General features: G+C 36.6%; 1 protein-coding gene across 2 annotated transcripts in view; it reads left to right on the forward strand.

Moving 5' to 3' along the window:
- The window catches only part of SWT1 (SWT1 RNA endoribonuclease homolog), a 36,847-nt gene that overhangs the window by 2,610 nt on the left and 20,391 nt on the right, over nt 1-13,846 (forward strand). For both annotated transcript variants that reach the window (XM_075156962.1, XM_075156963.1), the window contains exons 3-14: nt 1,962-2,020; nt 3,435-4,182; nt 5,529-5,594; nt 5,720-5,776; nt 6,411-6,540; nt 6,678-6,779; nt 8,359-8,547; nt 9,136-9,229; nt 10,035-10,171; nt 10,998-11,149; nt 12,428-12,566; nt 13,690-13,835. In XM_075156962.1, the coding sequence (XP_075013063.1) occupies nt 1,962-2,020; nt 3,435-4,182; nt 5,529-5,594; nt 5,720-5,776; nt 6,411-6,540; nt 6,678-6,779; nt 8,359-8,547; nt 9,136-9,229; nt 10,035-10,171; nt 10,998-11,149; nt 12,428-12,566; nt 13,690-13,835 (2,019 nt within the window). The remainder of the gene's footprint in view (nt 1-1,961; nt 2,021-3,434; nt 4,183-5,528; nt 5,595-5,719; nt 5,777-6,410; nt 6,541-6,677; nt 6,780-8,358; nt 8,548-9,135; nt 9,230-10,034; nt 10,172-10,997; nt 11,150-12,427; nt 12,567-13,689; nt 13,836-13,846) is intronic.

Consider the following 13,846-nt stretch of genomic DNA (forward strand, 5'->3'; position numbering starts at 1 on the left):
GGTGATATGGTAGCCATGGGATTGTAAACAGAACACCTAAAACAGTCTGCTCCAAGAGGACGTTTACCCTGAACTGATAATGCGAAGAGGGAAGTAGCAGTAAGAAAGTTTGCTTAAGATGACCGAAGTAAGTGAAAATCAGGGAATTATCAAGAGACTTTTGAGAAAGGGAGGAGCGAAGTTGAAAAGAAATACTAAAAACATCATGAAAACTCGTGGTTCTAAGGGAATAGGCCTTGAAGAGAGAAAGCGGTAACTGAGCAGCAGTCAACCTGGGCTTGATACTGCCGGAGGTTGTCCCACCGGCATCACGACCTCCACCTACCCCGGTGGAGCACCCTCGCTGCCCGACACTGTCAGTAGCCTGCATTCCAGCTGCTGGAGTGACAGTACGGGGGGGCATGCCGTAGGGTCCCACACCTTGGGGCTGTGTACGTGACCTCGTGGGGGGCCTTTCTCACCAGCGTGTGCATTAGCAGATTGTAGGAAGTGGTACGGCTGCGCACATGACCGGAGCACCCACGTCTTCAACAGCACGAGGGTGTGTGCCAAAGTGTATCATGTAGGTGTGTGCGATTTAAAACTTTCTGGTACCAAGTCATCTGATCTGGTATAATCTTGTAATTGTCTATTATTATAGTTTTTCTGCTGTATTGCTAGTATTGATCCTGACTGCATAGTTCACTGATTGCCAGTTAGTTGAGTTGTTAATAAACCAATAAAACGCTTTGATTCCTATTTGATTATAATATGTGAGTTGAACAGGTCTTCCTGCAGCAAGTTGCATCAATATGATTCTCAGTGGCAGCAGCCTTTAACAGCCTCCTAAGTTACGATTTCATTTGTTTTGCTGCTGTTACAACTCCAGAACCAGCCGCAGGCAGAAGTTCTCAGAATTTCCTGAATTCGTTAGGACTCCACTTGTTTCTGCAACCCTTTTATTTTTTAATGAAGTGCTTTCTAATGTGGAAGTAAAATAGCTAAGGCCTCATAGGCCTTTGCAGGCCTCTCTAGTTAGGAAAATCTCTGCAGCAGTGAACTAACGGCCTCACTGAGTCAGCAAGACCCAATTATTTAAGGAGTGAATTATTTGTAAAAGGATGTACTGTGTGGAGCTTCCTTATCTGAGGTAATCCATATGTTACCATTCTCTGTTGTAATTTCTTACACCCTGCTGTAGTTTTGGGAAAACTGAGTCCTATAACCCCAAGGTATATAAAAATTAACTGCCTTGTTGGGGAGAGTTTATATCAGCAGAGTCTGTCATTTTGCTGCTCTCTGTTCTTTCCTGTAGCTGCAATAATAAACTGCTTTCTGTTCCAACCTGATCAGAGTCACCTTCCAGTTATTCCGCAACATGAATGCGACGCAGCTTGCAATATAGATATGCCAAGCAGTGATATAAGTGCTTTTGAAACAAGGACTGTTCAGGTTCTTTGTTTGGGGGCTATCTTGACTCTCAACCAGGCCTATGTAACTGCAGTTTCACACTGTTCCACCTGATCAGTAAATCTGATGAGAATTAACAACACATCTCTTCTGCACAAAAAGCTCCCATAGAAATATCATCTCTTTGGCCTTACCTAGGGGGTAGTTGGAAGCAGTCTTCAGGTAACTTTCTTTCCCCTAAGCATTTTTATGAATAGACAAAAATGTGTATTTTACATACTGATACACTTGTAAAGCATATGAAACACATGAATCCTAAATGTGTTTAATTAGTTGAGCTTTCTCTGTTTATAACCCAGAACTGCATGCCGCATTCAATTTTTCCCCTTGTGTTGTTCTTAAATACAACAAAATCTAAATACTAAATCACAGCAAGGTATGTGGCTGCCTTTTTCAAGATTAACTTATTCAAAATCATAGTGAATCTAGTTTGAAATAATAGCTTGTTCCATCTTATGAAGGTTTTTTAAACATTTCCCTCTATAAGCCCTTGGATTTTTTCCTTCTTTCAGAACTCTGAAGACACGAGAACTTATAACCATACTTTGAAAGGAGAGACAGAATTTCAGAGGTAAATTCTTGCTCTGTCATTAAATGGAATTACTTAAAAATAAAACAATCACAGACTGAATTTAAGAATTTTGTTCGACTTGTTCACCAAATAAAATACGGTATTTTAACTGATGAAGTGTTGACATTGCATTGAGTGGATTCTGTCTAAGCTGGGCAGTTTGAGGTAGCGAGAAGAAAGGGTTCAGAATTTTTTTTTAACTAATGTATGCTACTACACTTCAAATAAGGTAGGAATTACATCCTTCCAACACTGCTGTCATAAAAAGATCAATTTTTTTTTGTCTTGAGCACTACCTTGTTGGTCTGTATTGCATATCACACATGTTTTGTTAGCAAAAAAAGACTGGAGAGTAGTTCTGTAGGGAACTTAGTATTTTAATAGATTCCTGTGGTCCTGAAATCATTGATTTCTCCTGATGCTTGAAGTAATTGATTCCAAGGCAATGAAAGCAGTCTTCCATCTTGAGTGTAGCAAATGTAAACAGTGTTTGAAAACTACTTCATATAAAGTGAGAATGTTCTCATGAATCCTGAAAGGGAAAAGATTTGGATTATTTCTTAATCATAGCAAAATCTTGTTGGAGTTTCTCTGTTTCTGGAGTTGTAAGTTGTAGGATATTTAGCTGCATGTATACGTGCTGTTAAGCACTATTTGCTAGTATCATATAACCATAAAACAGTAACTACGTTCATGCCAAAACTCTGTCCAGTCCAGTTCACCGTCCCTGACAGTGGCCGGCAGGGCTTGCATAGGAAGGAGTATGTGAAACAAGACAAGTACAAAATTATTTTTCCTGTTGTACACCCTTCCAGCTTCTAAGAACCAGTCAGGGGTCTCCTAAGTCAGAAGTTGGATGCCAATCAGTGCATTTAAGTTACCTGTCCTACGAGAGTTTCTCAAATGGCCTTTACCTCCCCAAGGTTTTCGACAATGCTGTTACAGAGTAGGGTAGAAACTTTCGCTGGATATTTTAAACCTGGTATATGATAAATGAAAGCTGTGCGGTGTTTGGCGCTGTGCAACCAAGTTGAACTGCTGCACACTCGAATTTTAGGGTGCCACACCTGATATATCATTAAACTGCTGTTAAAACTTATCTGTGTGGTAAGATGAAGCGAGACTTTGTAGGGTATCTCTCAAACCAATAGATAGTGAATGCAGAAAAAGCTTTTTCTCAATTTTGTAAGCTAAAATAGCTGTACAGCTAGGAAAAATGTAAATACTAAAAATGCTGTATCAAACTATTTCAAAGGACAGATGTTGCTGCAAGTTCATATTTAAGAACATACCAAACTGGTACTCATAAATACTTAGCTGTAACTGCCTAAATCAAGTGCAGGCTTTTTTTTTTTTTTGTTCGTTTATATTAACTGAGCTAGATTACATAACTTTTTTCGTAACTTTTCTATAGATTCAAAATAGAGAAAAATGGCCAAGAGAAGAAGCAAGACCAATGTTCTAATATTTCTCATGGTGCTGACGGAAGATCCCAAGGAGAATCTCCAAACAGAAGCAAAACCACAGACAATTCTTTAATCCAAACTGAAAAGCAAAAGAGAATAGTTATCCAATTTAAAGCCAAAGAAATTAAACATGGAAAAAGTACACGCACTCCTGATGTAGTGACTACTAGCAGGGAAAGTTATAACAAAAGTTCTGGTGGAACAGAAGGAAAAAGACTCTGGCATAGCTTTGCAGTTCAGAGGGACAAGGCACTGAAGAAGAAGACAGAGAAAGTTGAACTCTGCAAACTAAAGTTAAAAGCGGAACAAACTATGCTGGAAAAATTTAAATCATCTGCGTACGATTATGTGCCACATAAAAAGGCAGAGGGATCAAAAACACGGAGTGAAGATGTCAGAATTCCAAAAAAGCCATCTGACACCTCTACAGGGACTCTGCATGATGATAGGCCTTTCACTAAGAAGGCAAATACATTATCTAGGACTTGGGAAGAAGAGTATGAAGAAGAATATAAGGAGTTTTCTAAGAAAAAACGGCATGTGAATAAACATACACCATCACGCTATTCAACTGAAACACCACAACGATGGGACTCTTGTAAACGGAAAAAACAGGATGCTGATTCAGATAAAGCTACTGGTAATTCAGGGACTGAAGAAAGGGACTTTGAAGCCACAGCACTATGTTTTAAGCAGGTAATGAGAACCCAATTCTTTATATTATGCAGGTAGATGTTTCAGGCTAGTTTCTGAATGGCAGGCAGTTTTTATATAAGCAGACTGTCTTCTTACAGATTTCAAAACAGGATTTCATAGCTAACAGATGGATTTTTCTGATCCAAATGTAAACCGTGTTTCTCTGCTAGGTGGTTAAACAAACTAGAAGAATAAAGGTCTTGCCTATTAGGACTGTGTCTGCACATATGTTTTCATAGCTTTACTTTGCTGCTGGGGGCGTGGAATACTTCAATTTAGGTATAAGTCAACAGTATTTTTTTGAGCTGACATAGTTGTATCATTTTTTGAATGAATAAACTGAACCGATGAAAACTTGTCTGCCAAACAGGTGCTTATTGCTGGCAAAGTGATGCCAGGAGAACTTGTTGTAGATCTAGGACTAAATTTGTATGTTTCCTGCAGAACTTCACGTTTGGCTGTGATTGGTTTGTTTCTAAATCCTAGCTTGTGTTTGGCTCTGCACCTCAACTTCATCTTGAGCATAGTTACTTTGTTGTTGTTGATCTTGTTAATGAGACTAGCAACATGATTTCAGTTCATGTTATGGTAGCGTGGTCATTTTGTGTGTACGCAAAGATAGTAATTACATATAGAATTACGGAATCGTTGAGGTTGGAAGGCACCTCTGGAGATCGTCTAGTCCAGCTGCCTTGCTCAAGCAGGGTTAGAGCAGGTTGCCCAGGACTGTGTCCAGTCAGGTTTTGAATATCTCTAAGGATATTCACAACCTCTCTGGGCAGCCTGTTCAAGCACCTTCACTGTAAAAAAGTGGGGGTTTTTATGTTCAGATGGAATTTGCTGTGTTTCAGTTTGTGCCCATTGCTTCTTGTCCTGACATTGGGCATGACTAAGAGTCTGGTTCCATCTTCTTTACACCCTCCCATCAGGTATTTATAGACATTGATAAGATTCCCCCTTCTCTTCTCCAGGCCAAACAGTCCCAGCTCTTTCAGCCTCTTGTATGACATGCCCCAGTCCTTTAATCATCTTAGTGATGACCCTTTGCTCAGTTCACTCTGTTAAATTCATGTCTGTCTTGTACTGGGAAGCCCAGAGTAAGAATAACATAGTCACAAACTCACAAGAGATTGGAAAAATAGACTTACTGTGTAAACCACTATATTTATTTTAAAAGAAAGCCATCCTTCTAAGCCCTTTTGAAATTATACTGTAGATGCTTCATCATGGATATCAAAAATATGTTCTACGTTACCTATTCAATTCACTTGTGAATATTCAGTGTTCTCTAAAAAGCACTGTAAAAGACTGATGCATGTTCTAATTCCGTTCCTACTTGTTTCTAGAATTTTGAGGTCCCCTGCACGTCTGACTCCTACCAAGAAGGTGAGGTCATAAAGTCTGTCCAAGAGGTTAGTGATGTACTTGTTTAACACTGAAGAGCTATATTCCAAAACTCTTGACATGGGGATCACTTGTTCCTCAGTCTTCCTTGATATTTGTGGTGTTGGTATGTTTTTTTTAATTCTTCCTACAGAGCTTTGAAGTCTTTCCACCCCTTCAAGACAGTCAGAACCCAGAAACAGACCAAGAGGTTAGTAATGCTTTAATTTAACACTTCTAAGTTGTATTAAAAACTCATGGCATGGAGGTTGTGTAGCTAGACAATTCCATGACCTTTCCTAGTATTTTGCATTGTTGGCTTATGATCTACACTTGAAAAAATGTGAAGCATTTTTTTCAAATACTAAACAAACTTGCTAAAGTCCTACTAATCAGGAACTTTCTGAGATAGAAAGATTGCCTTTCTGTTATTCTCTGCAACGTAGGGGGCCTTCATAGTTGCTTACATGCTCTAGCTATCTCATTTTCCATCCTCTAACTTTCAAGTTGGAAAAAAGACATATTTTTTTAAGAAACACTTGTCAGGAAAGTTGCAGTCTATGTAGCAAAAAATGGAACAAAATTTTTGGGTACCAGGTGGAAAGGTCATAAACAAATCTTCCTTCTAGGCTGTTTTTTGGATGTCTTTTGTGGACTTCTTATAGTGGAGGATGTGCAGAAGGTTCTCATGGCTTTACATTTGCTGTACCAACATAAAATTTTTCATGCTTCATTTTTAGTCAGTTTTAATGCAACAGAGTTAATGCGAAAGTATCTTTTTCGGGAACAATTCCTAAGTGATTACTTACAATTGATTTCATACGTGCAAATTTTTTTCATTGTAGATGCAGATAGTTGAAGATTTGCATGTTGCTCGTGTTCAGAAGAGGATGGCGCTCTCTGTAGTACAGACTTGTGGAGAACTTACAAGTATGGAAATAGATCTTCCAGAACAGGATTTAAATGTTTCTGCTGGTATGTCATGATTTGATGTTCTTTGGTATCTACTTGCAACTAGTTATTACAGTTGGTTAATGGTCTGAGTAGAGAGTACACAACGGATTTTTTCACAACTGCCTTTTTTTTTTCTTTCTTTCTTTTTTTTCCCCCAGAGGCTTTTACTTCTGGACTGAACATACTAGTGGTGATTGACACAAATATAATGATTAGTCACCTTGAGTTTGTCAGATCCCTGAAATCTGAGGATATACCAGGTATGTGAATACATGGTGGTGATCAATAAGGCATTTTAAGAAAAAACAGATTTTGTAAGAACTTCAGGCTACGTGCAGAAAAACAAACCTGGGCTCCTTAAAAAGGCAGCAGGTTTCATATAGAGGCAGAAGGCTCACAGTTAAGAGGCTGGTTCTGTGAACCCAAATAGGCTGCCTCTTAAGGAAAGTTCAGCTGTGAAAGTAGAACCTACTATGTTTATACCTACGTACCTACAGAGAATCATGGTTGACGTTCCCAGGAATGTACCTGAATTCTTAGAGGTAAATAAATCTTACCTATTGCAAGAACATACTTTTAAGCGTTTAATTCATTACTAGTGGTAATGATGTTTTCTACTCTCTTTTTAGCATTTTTTTTTCTAGAAATCTAAAAACATTTAAAATCTGACAAAGCAGTCAGTCAGTGCTTTATTTCTGTCTTGGTAAAGGTCACAGAAGGTGCACAGTGCGAGCAATTTCTCAGGAATTCAGATTGCAGACCCTCACTTTAATGTTTGGCTTTAATATGTTGTGAAGCTTTTAGTGATTTAATGTTAGCAGGATTAGGATCGTGCGTGTCAGTTGTTGGTAGATGTATTTGGAATCTATCAGAGTACTTAGGATGCTTTGATGTTTTCAGCTAATGAATACGCTTATTCTGGCCACCAGGAAAATAACTTTAATAAGGGCCTGAGTAATTTTCAAGAGTGTGTCAGACTGTATTTCTCTTTTCCATATTGGGAATGGTGTTGCACTGTGTACACTGGGATGCCTCTTTTAGAATATTGCAGCTCCCAATTTCTGGTCCTGCACCAGACCCATTATGTTCAGAAGGTTGCTGATTCCTGACTTATTTATTACAAAGCAGGTGGATATTAATGTATTTTTTCAAAATTGTATTCTTATAATGTGAATGAGAAAGAAAACAGTTGAAGTATTTGTTGTGGGTGGACCAACAGAACAGTCATTAAATTTCTGATTTACCATGTATTTCATATATAATAGTTTTAAAGTTCAGACCATAATTACATACAAATAAAACCATGGTCCAATATCCATACTTCCTGTTTCTGGCTTAGGAATGCTGGTTGGCAATTAGCACAAACCATTGCACCTTTTATTTGATGATTGTTTTGGCACAGTGACTGTTGTGGTCATTCAGGTGTTTTCAGCCCGTTATTTCAGCTGCTGTCACCTTGCATTAACATCTTACAGTGAGTGTGTGACAAGATAGTAATTGCTGCAAATATATTCTATAATATTGCTACACACTGTTGTCAAAGTATTCTGTTGATTAAAATTGTGTCTTCCTTTTGTTTGGCTAATATTGTCATTTTTACATGTAATTAATGTAGTGCCAGTTTGAGGTTAGATTAGAAAGAGGAACTTGGCTTTTTTCAGTTGTTCGTTTTTTAATGCTAGATACTCTTGAGCATGGAATATGAGAACTCCTGGCAAAAAGATAAGTGTGAACTCACATAAATACGATGTTTGAATTAGAAGTTATCTGTAGTAATTTGCATGGCTCTTCAAAATGTCTTTGTTTTTTCATTGTGGGTGGTTGTTTTTTTCCTTCTAGGTGTTGGCAGACTTGCATTAATAATTCCCTGGGTCGTTCTACAAGAGTTGGACAACTTGAAGAAGGGGAAAATGTTGCAGCATGTTCGGGACAAAGCTATCCCTGCAGTCCAGTTCATCTACATGTGTCTCAAAAACCAAGATTCAAGATTGTGGGGGCAATCCATGCAGCTTGCTTCTCAAAAAATATGTAATATATGTGCAATCGATCTGTTTTGGGTACTTAATCCTTGCAGTTCACCTGATGTGAACCCTAGCACTAAATTTTGAGTTTAATACAGTCTTCACTCTGCAGTTTGTTAATTAAACAAATTAAGTTTGTTAAGCTAATAGCTTACAGCAGCCTTCAGAGCATATCCAAGGCTATAGTATGCAAATACCTTATTCAGATTAGTGCTTTGTTCACTATTGTTTTATCAATTGTTTCTCACTTTTAGCTACATCTGTTGGTAAGTGGGGGATTACTTAATGAAAATTCATCTAGTTACTTTTACCTGTGGGCTAAGTATATGTTGTGTGCTTTTGCTTTTGACTCGGTTGTCGCAAAATCCAACATACTCAAATTTACGTGTGGCTCACAACATTTTCTGGCAAAACCAGAGCAGTTTTGAGTGGAGTAGTGCCTAAGAATTCAAAGTTCAGATTTGTGTTTAGATTACACTTCTCTGTCCTTGTTTGGGGAGTGTTAAATTTAAAAACAGTACCATGACTACACTGAAGTATTTCTTACGTTGAGTTACTTCTGAACATGTCAGCACTGTCTTAACTAAATTTGCAGATGGCCTGAGTGACGAGAACAATGACGATCGTGTTTTGCAATGTTGTCTGCAGTATCAGAACCTCTTCCCTCAAGCTGTTGTCATACTCTGCACGTGAGTTCCTGTGTGGTTTTAGGTCTCTTACGAGGTGTAAGTTAGTCTTATGCCAAATACGCTATTTTCAAATCACATCTTAAAATGAAAAGCTGTTTCTGAAGTAAGCTTTTTGAAGAGCAATCACCCTCTTAAAAGCTAGAGTAGAAGTATATAATAAAACACAAAGATTGTAGACTTAATCACCTTCATGTGCTCGAGGCCTGAAGTAGAATTAAGTTCAATATTCAATTTTAAAGCTTTCTAAAGCATAGCTTTCTCAGATTTTATTCTGATTTCTTACAAAAAATATTACTGGAGTTACAAAATAGAAAAAATATTTGTATTAATGATTGAGATCCAGTTAGATGCTTTCTTTTTGCTCACCTGGTTGGGATCAGTGATAAACATCTGGGCATCTGGGACAATGATTTGGCCAGTAGAACAGTAAAAAAGAGTGTCAAAAATGAGAATTTATTGTAGCAATCGAATAAGATATTACTGTCTTAGAATTATTGCCTTGTTTACATTCTAAGATCATAGCAACTAGGCATTATTGCTGTAGTATTTATAGCTGGTTTTTTCTTAAAAACCTAAAGCCCAAAACATTTTTCAGTATGTTTCTAATTTTTTCAGAATAGCTGCTTTAGTTGATTTTTTTGGTTTAATTTTTTGAACTGCTTCTAATTGCTTGGGAAAGAAAACGTCGTATATAATGAAGTTCACAAAATAAGCTTATCAAAGACAATTTTTTCAGTGTGTTGCTTTTATTACTTACTATGTAGTAATGTCAGTTTTATGTCAACAATTAATTCTCTTCTCCTAGGGATGATAAAAATTTATGTAATAAAGCCATTGTGAGTGAGGTCAAGGCATTCTGCAAAGCTGATTTGGTTACTGCTCTACAGAATCTGAATGTGAACAGGCACCAGAACTGTGTTGAGCTGCAACAGTCAAAATGTGGTACGTTTGTTTAATGCACGTATATACATATGATGGTTTTTGAGACACATAATAATCTGTGTAGGAGAGGGATAATAGTTTCTACTATAACTTCAGTTTTCATATACTTTGAATCCTTAGGAGTGCTTTTTGTTTGGGGCAGATTTTTTATTTTCAAAGGTAAATGGTTTTCTGAAAGTTTATTAAAACTTTATTAAAACATCTGTCTCTTAGAGTTCTAGGAAATTCAAATAAGACGTATTTCTGTTTTATAGAAAAAACACAGCATGAATTTTCTGTGTTTATAATTATTTAAAAGGTGTCCTGAACTTTTTAGGCCTGAAAAGAGGTTTTTCCAGTTGAGCCAGTTTGAGTCCTATTCTTAGTAGCTGTAAAATTCAGTATGCTAAGATCACTCCTTACATTTTATGCCAATACCTTTACCTTCATCCCAAACAGTAGAACCTGATTCTTGAGTTGTTCATTTTTCCAAAGATACAAATATAGCTTACGGTATTAAGAAGTGATCTTCTTATACTTGCTGATAACCCCACTGGCTGTATATAATGTAAGTTATTTAAGGAAAAAAGAAATGTGGAGTAAGATCACAAATTAATAATGCTCTGGGGAAATTAATGTTCTTGGTTAGTAGCTTATAATTAAAAATACCCACAGTACAAGTGGGTATAACTAGAAATACTTGAAACCTCAATTAGATGTAGCCCATCTGCTTTATAACATGAACTGCAGTCTGTCTTTATGGGAACAAGTTGTTTGTGTACTGTCAACATAAATTAGATACAGAAACAGTTGCAATAAGTACCTTTTATTATCATTGGTTTGACAGATACAGAATTCGAGAAAACAGGAAGAGGTGATGCTAGTCTTACTGCGCAATTCCCAAATACACTTCCAGACCTTGAAAAGAACTTAGGAGAAGCTTTATCTTGTATTTTGGAGACTGAAATGAAAATTGCATTTGGAAACCTATGGATGGAGGTGGTTTCTCATGTCATCTTGCTTGATATTTCAAGTGTTAAAAGGTTTAAATGTCCTTGGTATTTTAATGATGTTAGTACCTGTGCGAAGCCAGACAGATAAGCCATCTAGTTCACTAACGTAACAGTTCACTGACAGTGAACAGTTCAGTGTTCAGTTTTACTATTTCATTTTATAACGAGATTATTCTGTTTAACCAGTAATGACTGTGCAGTATTTTAATAGTCTTTTAATATACGGTAACAGAGATGTTGGCTGTTTAGTGTGAATTTTCAGAACTCTTTTTATTAGTTGCATTAAATTTCTGTTTCGGCTTTTCTAATATGGTTAAATCACTGCATTGTAAATATGTCCTTCAAGAAATAATTCCATCACGTTTTATATAATATCAAGGCACTGTTGTTGCAGGCACTTCTTCCCAATCAGAACAGATGTTTTTAGATACCATGTGAATAAAATTGTTCACCGCTAAATTGGTTACCACGCAGATACAGAATTACAAGGGTGTTAACGAGAACCTCCAAACACTCACTCTTTCAAAAGTATTGTTAACAGAAAATAAATACGCATGTACAAGGCACTTTCAGATTATCCATGCTTTGGTTTAGATGCCATTTTATAGCTGGTAGGGGCTAGTTAGAAGTTTAAATTTATTGCAGATGAGCCTCTGCGGCTTTAAAAAAAAAAATATTTGCATGGCATGACTGTTGTTCCACAAGATAGAGTTTTGGTTAGTTGTTGAGCTTTTAGGCACTTCTGACTAACTTAGTTGATTTCTGTTAATATCTTTTCAAACTCTGGTTTCACTTGGTAGTAATAACTTTCAGTTTTATTGCAATATGCATATATTACTTCATGTATATATAGTCACAGCTAGGAAAAGTGTGTTTATTTTTACTTTTTTAACAACACTAGAAAATTAAAGGCATATTTACTGTTGTTCTAGCTTTTGTACACAAGTAACACATTAAATCACTTTAAGAGATAACTCAAGAGTATTTGGAGCGTTTGAGGAAAGGGGAAGCAAAAATCATGAAAATGATTGTACATTCAATGCTTCTACATGAGCATCACTGTTTAACCCATGATGCTGCTGAACCAAATCTTTTTTAATAAACTTGTTAAATCTGAATATGGCCTTATTTCTGAGGAATCATTGAAATTCTACTTCAGCAAGCACAAATCATAATATTATTGAAGAATACAGCAGTTGTGAAATGTATAGGAATATGTCTATATGAAAATCAGCCTTTGAATTTATAACATACTATCTTTCAGATACTGTATCTGAAGCCACCATGGACATTGGCAAACTTGCTGAAGTGTTACAAAAAACACTGGATGGCTGTTTTTGGTTATGTTGTGCCAAGGAGTTTACTTTCAACCATTGAATGTCTCTATAAACACCTTTGTACAGGTAAGAATCTCTGAGAACGTTAATTGTAAATTTGTAAAAAAATCTCACTGTTCTGGTTTTAGTAGTTACAGAAGTAGATACTTTGAGAAGGCACGTATTCTGTATGTTTAAATAGTAGTGTTCCATCCTCTTCTGCTTTTTTTTTTCAATTGAAGATTATCCAAACGGAGCCATACCTTGGACAGTCTTACCTACTTTTGTATTGACCCACAATTTATTCCCAGGATGGATGACAAAATCCCAACACTGTTTTTGTAGCCTTAAAGCCAGAATTGAACTGAAATTGATGAGCTATGAAGAACATTAAAAAAAAAAAAAAAAAGAAAAAAAGAAGGCTTGTGCCAAGATCAAGTCTGTCCAGCCTCTGGTCCCAGATGGTCTAAATATCCCCTGCAAAAATCATGAAAACGATTTCTGCAATCTTTTTTTTGTTTTTTGTAATTCAGTATTCTGCTGCCTTTTTTCTACTTTTTATACAAAGACAGTAAAAGCAAATGCATGGACACTATCGGGCGTGTAAGAATTTATTTCACACATCTCTATGTACCTGCAAAGATCGGGGGAAAAACATTTTAATGAATATATATACGAATGGTCACCAAAATCTCTGAACTATTTTTAAAAAGCAAATAATCTTTCCCCCTCCTTTGCCACCATGTTATATGTGGCCAAATGATCTGCATTTGCCAGATAAATTATGGAGGAGTAAAGACTACTTAATGTGATAGATGAGGGCAGGGAGGTTTGTTTTCAAAAAAAGCCAACAGCAACAACAAAAAAACCCCTTTCATTTATTTAAAGATGTGTTTAAGAATTTGATTTTAACAGATATACCTCTTTTGGGATATTGCTGTTCTGCAGAATTATTTTAGGTATGCCAGTTGATCCTCTTGCCAGATCCTGGGATAAATATGGAAGACTTGATTAAGAAGCGAGAAATCTTAACCTCACACACGTTTTTCTTGAGACTGTTTTATCTAATGCTTCTGAACCATTTTCAAGGCTTTTTACGTCCTTCAGTTAATCCAGATATTTGAGTATTAAATTTGCCTCCTAAGATTGATAACTCCTAACATACAATACTTTTTTTTTTCTATTTCCCATATTACTGTCTAAATATCAGGTAAAATAATTGACTGCTCAACAGCGGGTATCTTGCTCCAGGAATCCAAAAAATTACTCCATGCTTTCAGTTCAAGGTCAGACTATAATGGTATACTTCCCCGGGCTTATGCTGAAGTGAATAAGCTATACCAAACACTTACAGAGGTAAGGGGAGC

This window comes from Calonectris borealis, chromosome 8 (genome assembly GCF_964195595.1).
Source record: "Calonectris borealis chromosome 8, bCalBor7.hap1.2, whole genome shotgun sequence".
In the NCBI taxonomy this organism is placed as follows: domain Eukaryota; kingdom Metazoa; phylum Chordata; class Aves; order Procellariiformes; family Procellariidae; genus Calonectris; species Calonectris borealis.